General features: G+C 40.4%; 1 protein-coding gene across 2 annotated transcripts in view; it reads right to left on the reverse strand.

Annotated features, from left to right (window-relative positions):
- Positions 1-1,815: 1,815 nt before the first annotated feature.
- The window catches only part of meis2b (Meis homeobox 2b), a 30,956-nt gene continuing 16,472 nt past the window's right edge, over positions 1,816-16,299 (reverse strand). The window contains exons 8-13 of one of the 2 annotated variants that reach the window (XM_058089508.2): positions 12,696-12,835; positions 8,477-8,553; positions 6,231-6,289; positions 6,011-6,100; positions 5,767-5,859; positions 1,816-2,787 (exon numbers count right to left, since the gene is read on the reverse strand). In XM_058089508.2, the coding sequence (XP_057945491.1) occupies positions 5,801-5,859; positions 6,011-6,100; positions 6,231-6,289; positions 8,477-8,553; positions 12,696-12,835 (425 nt within the window). In that variant the 3' untranslated portion in view covers positions 1,816-2,787; positions 5,767-5,800. Of the gene's footprint in view, positions 2,788-5,761; positions 5,860-6,010; positions 6,101-6,230; positions 6,290-8,476; positions 8,554-12,695; positions 12,836-16,299 lie in introns of both variants that reach the window. The other variant, XM_058089499.2, reaches the window with a different exon arrangement.

A 16,299-nucleotide genomic window follows, 5' to 3' on the forward strand; every position in this document is an offset into this window, starting at 1 on the left:
GCGAGATGAGTGTGTGTGTGTGTGTGTGTGTGTGTGTGTGTGCATGAATGTTGCTGCAGCGCTGACCTATATTTCATACAAACAGGCGCGCGTTTCCGGCAGCTTTCACAACGCATTTGTCTTGTCTGCACAACCACACCAATTAGGCCTGTTGGCACACACACACACACACACACACACACACACACTGACGATGCTTGTCTGTGAAATAACTAAACACTAAATATACTTCCCACCCCAATTGTGTTCAAATTCGACTTATTTGTTTTCACACAGCAGAATAATTCATTTAATATTTGAATCACCGTGGCTAAATATTCGTTTGTCCTTTTTGTGCAAATACAAATTCAAATAAAGTTTTTATCCTGCACCATTTGATTGGTCGATTAGCTTATTTGTTGACTTAGCTTAAATGCTGACATTCCCTCCACAATAAATACAACCATTAATAACGTGAGGACGAAATGACTACTAAATAATTATATTATTATATTATATTATCTGTAATAATCCATATGATCAACGCCCTTTATGCTTTAATTTATTTACGTTTCACAGTAGCATGTTTTGGACGGAATCAGCTTCCCGACTTTTTTTTCATGCCTCTCTCTCTCTCCCGCTCTCTCTCTCTCTCACGCGCACACAGGAGCTGGCACAAGATATTGAATAGACACCCACGCACACGCACACACATGTAAAATGAAACACACACCCACACGCGGGCATGAAATGAAAGGCGAGACTAGCAAACAAAGAATTGTGTTGAAGCAGCTGCATGTTTCTTTCTTGTGTTCGAATTAGTGATGGCTTCATCCATCACGGCTGTCACTAACAATCCAATAACACGCACCGCGGTCGGTATCGAACCGCACTGGAAACACATCACACCCACGCAACAACCTTTTAGCTTTGCAATAACAAATCTTTTCTCCACGCCTACACATGCGCTCTCTTTTTTTATTAGTATTTACATTCAGTTATTATTTGGTTATTTACGTGTTGGTTTTTATTAATTCCTTTATTTATTCGTTCATTATTTCGAGCATTCGTTCATTATTTCATTATTTTGGTCCCTCAGCCATAAACACAGATGCTACTACTGCTACTATTAATATTGATATTATTACTTTGCACACACACCCCTTTCTTCTAATTAGCAGCATTTATTTGGTATTTATTTATTAACACATGCATTTATTGTATGAATTATTTGTGTATTGTTCTATTGCATCAATTTATGTATTATTTTGTATTTATTTATGTGGAAGTTATTTCATATTAGATTACAATTTTTGTTTTTTATTAATATACATGATTATTATTTGTAGTTATTTATTTTTGCTATTTTATGTTTACAAAACTCTTTTAATTTATTATTTATTGATTTATTATCATTTTTTAAATTGTTTTTATGCAGGCCAAATGTGGTTCCTAACAACACATAGGAGACAAGTTTCCAAAATTATTATTATTCCTTTTTATTTTAGGTATTTATTTATTTTGTATTTTATTAATACCTAATTTGGTCTCTATGCCACATCTATGTTAAATATAGTATATAAAACTGCTCCCTATTGAGCACAGCAAGTGAATAAATGATTAGTATATAGATATACTTAGATGAGTTAGATATTCCTAACTTGGTTTTTGAAGGGTGATATTTTCTTATCTTTCCATAAATTCAAAATTGCCAATTAAAGCATTATAATTGTGTTATGGATTCGGAAAGGACAGCTGCCATTTTGGGGAAGAGTATAATTGGCTGGTCACATGACTATCATTTGTGTTTATTAGTGTGTTTATTACTAAAAGTGAGAAGCTGTTAAAATGATGCCTTCAAGTCAAAGTACTGCTTGTTTTCTTTTCTTTATTAAGTGTGTGTTCCTCCTTTGTTTTACACACAACTTCACAATTTGGCAACAAAGATGCGATATCAAAGAAACAGTGCGAATGCAGCATCTACCTGCCTCAGGGGCAAAGTTCAATTGAGATGATTTATAAACATTACTCTTCCACACTGCGGTGCGTTCAAGGAGCGTTGAATAAAACGGGACATCTTTCGCCTTGACGGAAGACATGATCAGTGATAGAGAAAACAAAGTGTGTGTGTGTGTGTGTGTTTTGGTGCTGTAGAATATTGTGAAAAAACGTGATCCAAAATGGCCGCCCTTTCATTTGCACACATAGAAAAATCTCAGGGTTTCACAGAGCAAAGATACAAAAGAAAGCATCAAAACAAGCACAAATCTATACAGCACAACAATTCCAGTTTTTATACATACTTTGAACATAGTCTTTACACGCGTGTGGGGGTGGGACTTGGGGGGGGGGTCAGGGGCGTCCAAATTATTGTGTACTATTGTACTTTTTTTTTAATTTACTGTAGTCCAAATCAAATCTAATCCTCGTGTTCATTTGATTTTTGGAAAAGATCAACAAATGGCGTCCGGGCCGCACTTTGGACATCGCTGCTGTGGTTTTATTGGATATTTGGAAGTAAAGCTTGAAAAAGAAATGAGAAAAGGAGCGAGTGTGATATAAAAATAAATAAATAATTTAAAGTAGGAGACGTTTCTCTTCCATGAAGTCCTTTTCTCATTGCAGTCCCAACCTTTGTGTTTTTGAAGTACAGGTGATGTTTTCTTTTCCTCTCCATGCGTGCAGCCACAGGGCAACAAAGACCTTGGGGTGGGGAGGGGGCGTCGGGTGACGATGGGTGTCGTGAGGTGGTCTCCTGGGAATGCATGGCGGCTGCATGAAGAACATCCCTGAGCCAAGCATGGAGGCCTGCAAACACCACACAATGCAACATTTCATTTATTTGTACTGCAAAAACTCACAAAAACAAGTATTATACGCAGTATATACAGTATATACAGTATACGTTAGTTCCCCTTCAAAGCGTAACTTCCTTTGTGCAACACGGCAAGATGCCTTTTCACTTCCTGTGTGCTGTGGAAGAGAAGCACTTCTGCCACCTTGTGGTGACATTTAACGGCACCAAACATGTTCTCTTCTATTGTGGAGTTGCATCATCACCTCTTTGTGTCTCTTGTCCAAAAAAATGAAAAAGACGTATAAAAAGTTTTCATCACATTTCATGTCCAGGAAATAGAAGTCGGCTGTCGCCGGTCTATGATGTCATCAGTGGTTGACTCTGTAGTTCTTTGCTAACTAACATAGTGATGCCAAAAGTCTCGAAAATGTGAACACAAAACACCTTTTTATGGTTTTCCAGTGATGGCCTTACATCCGTCCATCCATTTTCAATGCCGCTTACACTCACTAGGGTATGCCAGAGCCTATCCCAGCTTGGACTGGTCGCCAGCCAATGTTGTAAATTGTAAATAAATGTAATTGTAATGTAATTGTAATATAAATGCATATAAATGATGAAAGAAAGTGATAAATGAACATTAAGCTTACTTTTACCGTAGATGAAGACATAAGTTGAACACGGACACCACTTCAATGTTTTGCTATGAGTTATTTTTGAATTCAATAGCTTTTCCCAGCGTATTTTACAGCCTTGATTAAAGATTGCCGGTTGACTCGTTTCTTCCATGCTGCTTAAATGTGATGGTTTGTGTTTTATGTCGTGCTGCAGCCAGCATATGCTTCCACTGCAGATGAAATTAGGGGAGATCAAACCTGCAGGCCTCATTGAACAACAAGCACCGCCCACCATTAACCAGCGGATAAATATATACAACATTTATTCAGCTCCAAAAGGCGCATCCTTATTCTCCTCCCGTAATGACGGTGGCGTTTAGACGTGGTTAGCATCGTAGGGGGAATGATCAGACGCGGCTGCGTCGGCTCCATTGGATGGAAAAAATGAAACAAATGCGTCTCCCATTTCCATATAAAGAGCTCATTAATCAAGCTAAGTGTCATTACGCCACTGGAGTGGGCCTGTTAAATAAAACCCTCCCTGCTCGGACGCCTCCGGCTGGCGATATGTCTTCATATGAAAACTGTCAACACTGGGAGGAGGAGGAGGAGGATTCTTCATCAGATTGCAGGGTGACAAAAGATGGAGGAATGGAAGAAGATAGAAAGGGAAGGAAGGCACACTGAACACCACTTTCAGCAACTACACAAGTTCGGGCTAAAGTGGGAATTTTGGGAATGTGGAAAATTGTTAGTAGAAAACCATGGTCACCATCTTTGTGCTTGTGTTGGTGCAACACATGACCAACATCCTGGGTGTGCTATAAATGGGAAGAATATTCCTGGTAAAGAATTTCACAGATGTACTACAACATTTTTACCCCCTAAAAACCCAGGATACCCTACAAATGGGAAGAATATTCCTGGTAAAGAATTTCCCAGATGTACTACAACATTTTTACCCCCTAAAAACTCAGGATACCCTACAAATGGGAAGAATATTCCTGGTAAAGAATTTCCCAGATGTACTACAACATTTTCACCCCCTAAAAACCCAGGATACCCTACAAATGGGAAGAATATTCCTGGTAAAGAATTTCACAGATGTACTACATTTTTACCTCCCCAAAACCCAGGATATCCTACAAATGGAAAAAAATATTCCTGGGAAACAATTTCCCAGATGTACTACAATATTTTACTCCCCCCCCAAACCCAGGATACCCTAAGAATGGGAAGAATATTCCTGGTAAAGAATTTCACAGATGTACTGCAACATTTTACCCCCTAAAAACCCAGGATACCAGGTTACCCTACAAATGGGAAGAATATTCCTGGTAAAAAAAATTCCCAGATGTACTACAACATTTTACCCCCCCCCCCCCCCAAAAAAAACAAACCCAGGATACCCCAAGAATGGGAAGAACATTGCTGGTAAAGAATTTCCCAGATGTACTACAACATTTTACCCCCTAAAAAAACAGGTTACCCTACAATTGGGAAGAATATTCCTAGTAAAGAATTTCCCAGATGTACTACAACATTTTACCCCCTAAAAACCCAGGATACCAGGTTACCCTACAAATGGGAAGAATATTCCTGGTAAGGAATTTCCCAGATGTACTACATTTTACCTCCCCCAAACCCAGGATACCCTACAAATGGGAAGAATATTCCTGGTAAAGAATTTCCCAGATGTACTACAACATTTTACTCCCCCCCCACCCCTGCCAAAACCCAGGATACCCTAAGAATGGGAAGAATATTCCTGTTAAAGAATTTCCAAGATGTACTACAAAACTTTACCCCCTAAAAACCCAGGATACCCTACAAATGGGAAGAATATTCCTGGTAAAGAATTTCCCAGATGTACTACATCATCCCCCCCCCCCCAAAAAAAAAAACAAACCCAGGATACCCTACAAATGGGAAGAATATTCCTGGTAAAGAATTTCCCAGATGTACTACATTTTTACCTCCCCCAAACCCAGGATACCCTACAAATGGGAAGAATATTCCTGGTAAAGAATTTCCCAGATGTACTACATTTTTACCTCCCCCAAACCCAGGATACCCTACAAATGGGAAGAATATTCCTGGTAAAGAATTTCCCAGATGTACTACAACATTTTACCCCCACCCCCCCACCCCTCCCAAAACCCAGGATACCCTAAGAATGGGAAGAATATTCCTGTTAAAGAATTTCCCAGATGTACTACAACATTTTACCCCCTAAAAACCCAGGATACCCTACAAATGGGAAGAATGTTCCTGGTAAAAAATTCCCAGATGTACTAGATTTTTACCCCCCAGGGGTAAGCCAGGATACCCTAGAAATGGTAAGAAAGTGAAAGTGTGTAGTACGTACTTTACCCTGTTGTTGGTGCTGGTGTGAATGGGGGCGGGGTTACATGTAGTGCCACTGGCCATCCATGCCCATGTTCATGCCCATGCCTCCCATTGGTCCTGCAACCAGGACAGGAAGTCAAGTTAAACAAGCTACTTGTTGTGTTTGGGCTCCACCATTAAAACGACAAATGACATGACTGTAATATAAATGTAGACAGAGAATATTGCACTTTTAGATCTTAAGATATTTTGTAGTAATATTGCTGACCTCCAGGTCGGAGACCCATGTGCTGCTGCCCGTCCAGCACGAAGCCTCCCATTGGTTGGCCGTCTGGACTGTAAGCTGTACCCTGACTCACTGAAGGCGGGACAGAGAATAGAACCATCGTCAAAGGGAATATGAGTACAACCCATCTGATAATAAACTCATGTTCTCCATCCGACTGCTAAGATGAGCACTACTTCATTGCTTTTGTTTTCATGTTTACCTGCTCTGTTGGACTGGTCAATCATTGGCTGAACTATTCTCCTCCTTGCATTGATGAACCTGGAAAAGACAAAGCACATCCACATCATGGAGATCCTTCCGGTGCCTACAAAAAAGCTCCGTCAACCATCAAACGGTTGTCCCAAAGTGACCCTGACTACTTCCAAGTCATGTTCCCAGCTTGTATGCAATACTGTGGAAGCAACTACCAGGCCAGACTTAAACGCTTGGCAGGCCAGATGTGGCCCCGGGCCGTAGTTTGCCCACCCCTGGTCTATACAGTAAAAGAGCAGGTTGTAGACTTCAGGTAGTAAGCCATGACACTCAAGCCAAGTAAAGACGCACTTAAATCATAATAAATCCCTTCCAGATCTGACCGTGATCAGTGAATCAGTAGCCACGTATACATGGACCCAAATATTCCAATTCCATTCCGTTTATTTGCTCAAAGGGAAAAGAATGTAACCTTTGTATACACCTCATTCCGAAACAAAAGTGCCAATCCGAATGAATATATAATGGGATTCCCAGGGGTGGAATATTCCTTTCCCCAATCCGGTTGAGGTATCTTGTACCCGCTCAATCGGAAAGTTGTCAGACTGCGTTCTTCTTCGTGGCGTTTTTCTTCTTCTGTTGTTTATTGACGGTTGGCAAGCAGCTTTGGTGTGCATTAGCACCATCTGTGGAACAGAATCTAAACCCTTCTATACGCCATTCACAAGTCCACTTTTATTAAAAAAGAAAATACATATCTATATAAAACATGTGCCGAGCTTAATTATAAAATATTAGCAAGATTGAACTTTATCTTTTCCTGTTCCCGGGTGCGTTCTTTCAGCGAATGCTGAGATATGACGTAACACGCAGCTCCAGACGTTCTTCCATTTAAAAAAATTGAGGTGAGCAATCGGCACTGGACTGCTGCGGAATGTTTGTTTTTGATTCAAACTAAATTTCAAGACTGGACAAAGGAAAAACTGGCAATACGGAGTTATTCCAACAAGGGAAAGAAAAACTGGAGGAAGTCGGTATCACGTGATGTTGGTGTTTACGCTTTACTGGGCATGCCCCATTGACTATTCTGGTTGATTATAGCGCCGCATGTAGACACGCGATTGGAATATTCCTTTCCATTTATACCATTGCTTTCGGAAAGGTCATTCGGAAAGAGAAGAACTCCTCATGTAAACGTGGCTATTGATCAGTGAAATAGGATTCCTTATTAATAAATAGAATATATTTGTAGTTTGAACATTAAAAAAACTACTAACAATCTTCTAAACACGTTTAACATTAACGTTTAACATTATTTAGAACCCTCCAGCTATCACCTGTACACATTAGCCAATCGAATATGATAGACTTAACAAATAAGACAAAATAAGACAAAATATGTTAATAATACTGAATAATGTTTGTGTACAGTTACAGCACTTCCTGTGGTGGCTATTGTCTCATCAATGCAACAACATTGACACCTAGTGGCCAGTGTAGAATACGACACAACGTCCTTGAATGCATATTAGGAAAACCTTATATTTCTATTTTACTTTATTTAGCCATTTTTAGGATTGGAAATGCTTCATTTATGCAAAGTGGTGAGGGAGTAAAAGTATAAATAGAAATACATTTAAAATGTTTTTTAATGTTAATAAGATAAATAAACCAAAAAGTGAAGACATATATAGTATGTCCACATGACATCAACTAAAACTGTTCTATTTTTTCCATAGTTTTCCCGATGCTGTGCATGCTGTGTGCAGTCGGCCTCTAAAAAAGCCTGGAAAAGGCTGCAGTGTCTCGGGGGACCTGACTAATAATCTCTGTCTTCCTTCCTCTCACAATCTGGTGTGTTAGAAGCTTGTAACATATCTTCAAAAAAAATGTATTGATTTGGGTTTAGCCTCGTCGCCGCCGGCTATAACGTGACAAAGTGTTTTCCCGATATTCTTTCATCAACACGTCCCGCATGTGCATTGACGTCTGGATTAGAGCATCTCATGCTGTGCTGCAATGTAGCGCTGCATCATTGATGCTGCATTCATGTTGCATTGCTGTCCACTTGTTCATAGTTTTGTTCATTAAAAAACATCCAGATTGGGTTGCATGGTGAGTGGGTGGTCAGCGCACAGGCCGCACTGCTAGGAGACCCGGGTTCGATTCCTGTGTGGCATGTTCTCTGTATGGGTTTTCCAGGTACTCTGGTTTCCTCCCAGATTCCAACGTGTGTGTTTGAGGGCAACGTACCAGTTGTTGACTTGGAGGATGGTGAGGCCCGTGTCTTGTGCGAGTTGTTTCTTCTGTTCTTCTGAGGGGTATGGGTGCTGTGGGGGAAAAGAAAGGTGCAATAAATAATTGGACTTTTAACATTACAGGTCATTGCGCTACGTCTGACCAATGTTTGGCCTGGTGAACACTTTGGTCTGCGAGCGCGTGGCTTTGTGTGACAGTATTTGACATTGCTTGACAAACGAGCGGGTGGGATGTAAGGAGGCACAATAGCGTCTTTTGTCTGGGGCGCTGGTAAGGCCAGAACCCCCGTCAACCTTCTACCCCTCCCTAGCGCACTCCAACCACCTTTCCCCTGGCCGACACCGCGTGTGTGTATGTGTGTGTGTGTGAGAGAGAGAGGGAGGAGGGCGGCAGATGGCAGACAGAGGTGACCTGAGCTCTGGGACCAGGGTGGTGGGCCAGTCGCCATTCTGCTGCTGTCAGACCCTCAGCTGCTTTCCATGCTCATCAGTGAAGGATGAGCTTCCAAACACTTCATTATCATTTTCAACTTCTTTTGAGACACACACGCACACACACACACACACACACACACACACTCTCGCATCTACAATAATAACAACTGGGGAAGTCAATTTGTGTAGAAATGTGTATGAATGCTGAAGAGGTGAAGTATCAATGTTTTCCCAGTTTTTCTGTTTCTAACTGTAAAATTGCAGTTATTTTTTCCTTAAAATTTCAACTCTATGCAACTTATTGTCAATATAATTTTATACAATTGTTTTAAATATATTTTTTCGTATTATTACAACTTTGTTCTCATAAAATTGTGATTTTTTTTCCTCCTTAGAATACAGAATAGTAAAATTAAAACTCCTTTTTCCAATTCTGCTGTGTTTTTTTTTTTACCAGCTATTTATACATTTTATGACTTTATTCACAGAATATTTTGACTTTATTCACATAAAATTTTCCACAACCTCATTTTGCATAAATTACAACTTTATGGTTCATTTTGTTTATTTTTAATAATATTATGACTTCCAAAAAAAATATTTTTTGAAAACATGAAAACATGAAAAAGAAGAGCTGTAATTTGACAAAAATAAAGATGCAAAATCAAGTAAATCATAATGTGAAAGGATTGCATGATTGCATACACAGTTTAAAAAATAACGGAAAAAAGTAATGTGATAAACAAACAAAACAAAAAAATAGGTTGTAATTTTTGCAAAATTAAGATTGGGAAAAAAGTTATATTTCAGTTGCAAGTAAATATTTTTAAAAACAGCAAAAAGGTGTCATGCAAGGAGATGATAATAATAATACAATGATAAAAAATGCCTCTGCATATCTACTTGGCTTGGTTGAGAAATGTAACAGTGATTTTCTAAAATGCGGCCCTCGGTGTCCAAAGCGTGGACGGCCCTGGTGGAGATGTAATTGTGGATCTGTAACGAAGATGGTGACACTTGAATCCACAAACAAATGTTCATTTTTCCGTGAAGTGTGATGCAGTCTGTGGAATCCAGCATTGAAAGTTTACCATTCCCGTCTGAAGGTTGCCAAATGTGAGCTCGTTTGGAAAAGCGACCCTTCTAGCAAAGGAAAGATGAAGAATCTAAAGAAGTGAAACCTTTCCAGCTGCATTCTCCATTGGGATCTTTCAGAACGGGCCACAAAAGCACAAGGGTGCGACACAGCCGCCCCCCCTCCAGACCCAAACGGGCCTTGCAAGCGCAGGCCTCACACCGCAACGTCTGACAAAACATCACCCGACTCCTTTCAGAGCTGCACCGTCGATGAATGCTTGATGGTGTTGCAAAAGGCTTTCACACAACGCGGTCTCCAACTTGCAACTCTTCATTGGCACATCCTGCCGCAGCAAACAACAAATTAGGCCTGAAAGAGGATGGGGGACGTAGAGGGGATAATTCAGTGATCCTGGCTTTCATCTAACGCTGGGCTTTACAAATGAGGGGATTACTCGGGTCTTAATCGGAGCTTTTTGGAAGGAAACAAGTTGGAGCTATGACACACAAGAAAAACACGCTGCCTTTGAGACCTTGGACAAAAGCTCCAGCGCTCCTAGTGGGAACTTCTACACTACTGCTGCTTCTCCTGCATGTGCAAAGCATCATCACGCTTCAGTAGGCACCTCATGTTATTTTGGAACGGCAAGGGAACCCAAAGCAACTTTTCACATAATATTACTACTTTATTCGTGTAGAATGATGTCAGGGGTAGGGTGTGCCACAAGACACCCAACTGACGAGACGAGATGATGTACGAGATGTAAAGTTTTTTTTATTTAGCCGAATCTCAAAACAATGCAGGTGACTGAAAGTACAAGATACCGAAACTCAGAATAAAACTGTTGCTCTCTCCTTGACAGGAGCCAGATGAAGTGGTTTGGTATCTGGTCAGAAGGCCTACTGAGATGCCTCCCTAAGGAGGTCTTCAGGGCACGTCCGACTGGTAGAAGGCCTCAGGGAAGACGCACAACTTTTCACTTTCAATGGCCTGGGAACAACTTGGGATCTACCAAATAGAGACCAAATAAATCAACCATCCATCTATTTTCTATGCCGTCTCACGAGGGTGGCGGGTATGCTGGAGCCTATCCCAGCGGGGCACCCCCTTGCCTGGTGGCCAGCCAATCACAGGGCACATATAGACAAACAACCATTCACACTCACATTCATACCTATGGACAATTTGGAGTGGCCAATTAACCTAGCATGTTTTTGCAATGTGGGAGGAAACCGGAGTACCCGGAGAAAACCCACGCATGCACGGGGAGAACATGCAAACTCCACACAGAGATGGCGGAGCAGGACGCTGTAATAATATGTTATAATAATATATAATAATACATGATAATTGCCTTTAAAATGTCACCTTTCACGCTGTAAAGTTGTAGAAGTTTATGACATGTATTTTCTCACAGACAATTTCTACTGATATTAATATCAACGTTTTATCTTGTTCATGTCACATTTTGCTGTATTTTTCAGTTTTTGCTGGGTTTTGTTTATTTTATTACTGCACTGAGCCAAGTGCCACATTGTGTACACCCCCATGTTTGTTTGCCAAGCCAGGCTGCATCCGCCGTTGCCTTTTGGAGGGGTTTATGCAGCTTTCAGTCCGGCATCAGACAGCGATACTTTGGTTCCGATCATGCCTTGCCATTTCCTTATTACTGTATTATCATTCACAACAGCAATGCAGCAAGCTCACAATCTCATTGGCTTTTGGCAAGCTTGTTCTCGCGAGACAGATTCTCTCCAAACTAAAAGTTTGACCTGATGGTTGCTGCTTCGATACGAATCACGTTCGGTTTTTCAACAATCACTCGGTCTCTTCATTCTTGTTGTGATGTAAACCAATCCAGAAGCTCCAGTCACACCGTGGAAGGAAACCGATGCAGACAAACCCAACACTTGGGTGGCGTTTCCAAGTCTAACCAAGAACCAGTGGCATCACTTTGGTCAGAAAAAAAAGGTAGACCCATCTTTAGTGCCACCATGTCACACACGAGGTTGGATTTGATAACGGGCTAAGGTGGTTGAGGTGAACTTCAACATTATCTGTAATGTGGTATTTCTGTATCACAGAATGCATACAATATACATTTCTGTTCACTTGACGGATTACTAGCCCACAGTAACACATTTTACTGGTCGATAACTGTGCTATTGATTATCGATCGATATACAATCATTTTGACCATAAAAACTTCCCCTTATTAATATTATCATTCAAAGATCATTGTGTCATGTCACATTTGAACCACAAGATGATACTCAAATGTAGTGTGAGGTATACCATATTAGCTACGAATTGCGGAGCGCCACAAAGTCACACACAATTCCTACTCATGGTGTCAAAAGAACTACACACACAGCACGCAATAGGTGGATTAAAACAGGCAATACACCACCAACGTATAATGCAGAATATTAACCTTATTACTATGTCAGCTCTGACCATGTGTTTTCCAAACAAAACTGGAGAGTAAAATTATTTTTTAGTGCTATAAAAGGATAAATATTGTGTGGGTATTTTGGTAGGATGAGTTTTAAGGAAACATAAAAAAAGAGAAAACTAGTAAGATGCACCAGTCACATGACATTACAGAGCAGTTCTCAGGTACTAAACATTGTGTGTTCTGCTTCCTGCTCAAAGAAGGATGGTTTCTACCAAGATGGGCGGCGTGGGTGGCTTCTCTTACCGTAAGATGCTGGAATAGCCACGCTCTCATGATGTTTGTAGCCACTTTGGGGAAGATGCCTCGCTTTTTCTGCCTCTTCTTGTCTTGGTCATCTTCATCTCCTGTACCCGGTGATGCTAAGCTGTTGTCCAGGCCGTCTCCTAAAGTACCAAACAACATAGTACATAGTACATTTGTATTATTTGTTTGTTGTGCACATAGTGAATTGTATAATAATTGGGAGTTGTGTAAAATCCTCATGTGGCAGACAAGGCATCCAGGGTGAGACTCGGCTCTTGGGTGGCACGGCATTACAAGATCCTTCACCTCTTTTTGCAGGGGGGTGTGGGGGTTGGAGTGGATAATGAGGAGTTTGTGGTGTGTGAGTTCAGTAAGACTGAGAGCTATTAACTAAATCTCACTCACTCACTTGACATGAAATCATGACTGCAGGAAGGAAATGGAGTCATACTCATGCATGGCGCGTTATTCACATGTGACCTCCACTTGGAACAACGCTCATCCAACACAAAGTCTGGCCCGTGGACGAAGTATCATCCGGATATCATCATATACTTATGATAGGGTCATGTAACAAGAAACAAACAAACAAAATACGACAAAAAGCTGCACATTTCCCAGAAATAAGTAGCAATCTTACACAATGAATGTCATTTTATGATCAAATAAGCTCTGTTTCTGTGAGGAAAATATTGAAATGAAAGAACAGATATGGTTGCTCATACAAAATAGGAGAAAAAAGTAAATAAAAAATCCTTAATATGAAAATAAAAGGGCTGCACAGTGGACGAGTGGTTAGCGTGCAGCCCTCACAGCTAGGAGACCAGGGTTCAACTCCATCCTCAGCCATCTCTGTGTGGAGTTTGCATGTTCTCCCCGTGCATGCGTGGGTTTTCTCTCTTCCAAAAACATGCTAGGTTAATTGGCCACTCCAAATTGTCCATAGGTATGAATGTGAGTTTGAATGGTTGTTTGTCTATATGTGCCCTGTGATTGGCTGCCGACCCTCGTGAGGAAAAGCGGCAGAAAAAGAATGAAGGAATGAAAATAAAAGCTGTACATTTCCCCAAAATAAAACAAACTTACTTCAATACAAAAATTTCATTTTTTTTTTTACCAATTTTACAAGAAAAAGTCATAATATTATAGAAAAAAACTGCAAAGAATATACTTTCAAGAATAAAAAGGTGTAAATATTAATAACATGATGTCTTTTACAAATGACATCAAAGTTTCGCATGTATCATAAAAAAACAATAATTATGTTTGATATTTTCTTCCCTTCTGTCGCCAAAATAAAGGAAGCATCACCTTAACACCGCCGTACGGACCCAAGGGTGACACAACAAAGGCCATCCCCCACCCCCGAGCCCAACATCACATACGAGATGTGGCATGCATGCGTGTGCACGCCGCCATTAGCAGCATCCTTGTTTGATTTAAGAAGAAAGTTGGCCGGGATCAAGGCGGCCGGCTTCCTTTCAAGCAGAGATTTGCGGCCCCGCCCGCTAAGGCTCCGTCTCGCAGCACAAGCTCTGCCATTAATTGTGCATCAGCCGAGATGATTTACTTTTAACAGTGGTGGTTATTTTTCCTCGCCCTCGGGGCAGAGAAGCCTTGAAAGCCTGCCTAGAGGGCATGTGAATAATGCATCTGAGAGACTCCTCCCCCAGGCGGGACAGAAAGCCTACTTTTCTTAAGATTTGCCTGAGCATGTCTTTTTGTTTTTAGGGACGCATCAATCAAGCGCATCTTTGTGAGTCGTATTCATGAATAAATATTGCAGGTGATGAATATTGACATTAAAAAGGATGTGTGGGTGGGGGGGCGGGGCTGTGGGAGTTTGGAGGATGTTGTCCAGCTGAAGACACTTCTCCTGTCCTTTAGTTTTCACTTTCGCCTGATTGGTTTACAATTTGAATAGCTACTTCTTTCAGGGCAAATACTCCTATGGAATCATTTCTACGTGTAATATTTTATATTTATTATATTTTTATTTTTATTTTATTTTCTGGACTATAAGTCGCTCCGGAGTATAAATCGCACAAGGCCAAAAATGCATAATTAGGTAGAAAAAAACATACATAAGTCGAAATGGAGTATAAGTCGCATTTTTTGAGGGTAATTTATTTTCCAAACTACTTGACCAAAACAGACATTACGTCCTCTTGGAAGGCAAGTTCTAACAATAAAAGAATAGAGAACAGGCTGAATATGTGTACGTAAGATATGCTAACACAATGCTTATTCAGCTACACAAAAAATAAACATGAACAGAAAAGGTGTCCAGTGTTTATGTAACATAAACTGTTTTTCATTTATAAGTCGCTCTGGAGTATAAGTCGCAGAAACAGCCAACCTATGAAAAAAGTGTGACTTACAGTCCGTAAAATACAGAACTAACCCCTAAGAATCCATCTGGTGGCCTGTGTGCTATATAGGATACTATGTATATACAAAAACGGTTGCTTCCATTTCTACTTTACCACCATGGGCAAGACCAAAGAGCTGTAGTCCTACACAAGTCCTGGAATGGACTACAAGAGCATGAAGACTAATTTGGGAGTGGATGGAATACGAGATATGGATGAGAAAACAGCCCAGAAGTACAATGGAGGAGCTGGTTGACAATCAACCAATTGACCTAGAGGGGGGAATCAAACCCAGGTCCCCTAACTCTGTGGCCGGCACGCTAACCACTCTCCACCGTGCACCATAAAGTAAAAATATTAAGAGAAAAAGTTGTACAAGAAAAAGTCATAATTTTACAAGAATATAAATATCAAAGTCATAATATTATGACTCCGGTTTCCTCCCACATTCCAAAATTGGCCACTCCAAATTGTCCATAGGTATGAATGTGAGTGTGAATGGTTGTTTGTCTATATGTGCCCTGTGATTGGCTGGCCACCAGTCCAGGGTGTACCCCGCCTCTCGCCCCAAGACAGCTGGGATAGGCTCCAGCACCCCCGCAACCCTCGTGAGGATAAGCGGTAGAAAATGAATGAATGAATAATATTACATGTCAGAGGCAAGCTTTTATTTATAACGTGGCAGCAAAACAGAGCAGAGCAGTTGAGCACAAACAGATTAGCATGGCTAGCCCTTCCTTAGCCTGCCCTCTTTTCATAGTTGCCACACGGAATGCCTGTAACATAAAGTTATTACTTTTGAAATCTTGAAATTGCAGAAAACTTTAGAAAACTTTAGGGTGGACTCGTGGGACTCAGACTATCGTGCCATCGTGCGTATGGCATTTGTGACCTTGGGCAAACGTAATAGTCTGAAAATTAAGTGAAAATTCATGGTAAGAAAAAAAACATTTTTGGAAAATTGGGGTGGGGAAGAAGTTAGAATATTATAGATATAAAGTAGGGATGTCACATATAAGTTAGAATATTATATGTATAAAGTAGGGATGTCACATATAAGTTAGAATATTATATGTATAAAGTAGAAATGTCACATATAAGTTAGAATATTATATGTATAAAGTAGGGATGTCACATATAAGTTAGAATATTATATGTATAAAGTAGGGATGTCACATATAAGTTATGTATAAAATAGGGATGTCACATATACATAAGTTAGAATATTATAT

Source organism: Doryrhamphus excisus, linkage group LG11 (assembly GCF_037039965.1).
Source record: "Doryrhamphus excisus strain RoL-2023G ecotype Guam linkage group LG11, RoL_Dexc_Guam_v1.1, whole genome shotgun sequence".
NCBI lineage: Eukaryota > Metazoa > Chordata > Actinopteri > Syngnathiformes > Syngnathidae > Doryrhamphus > Doryrhamphus excisus.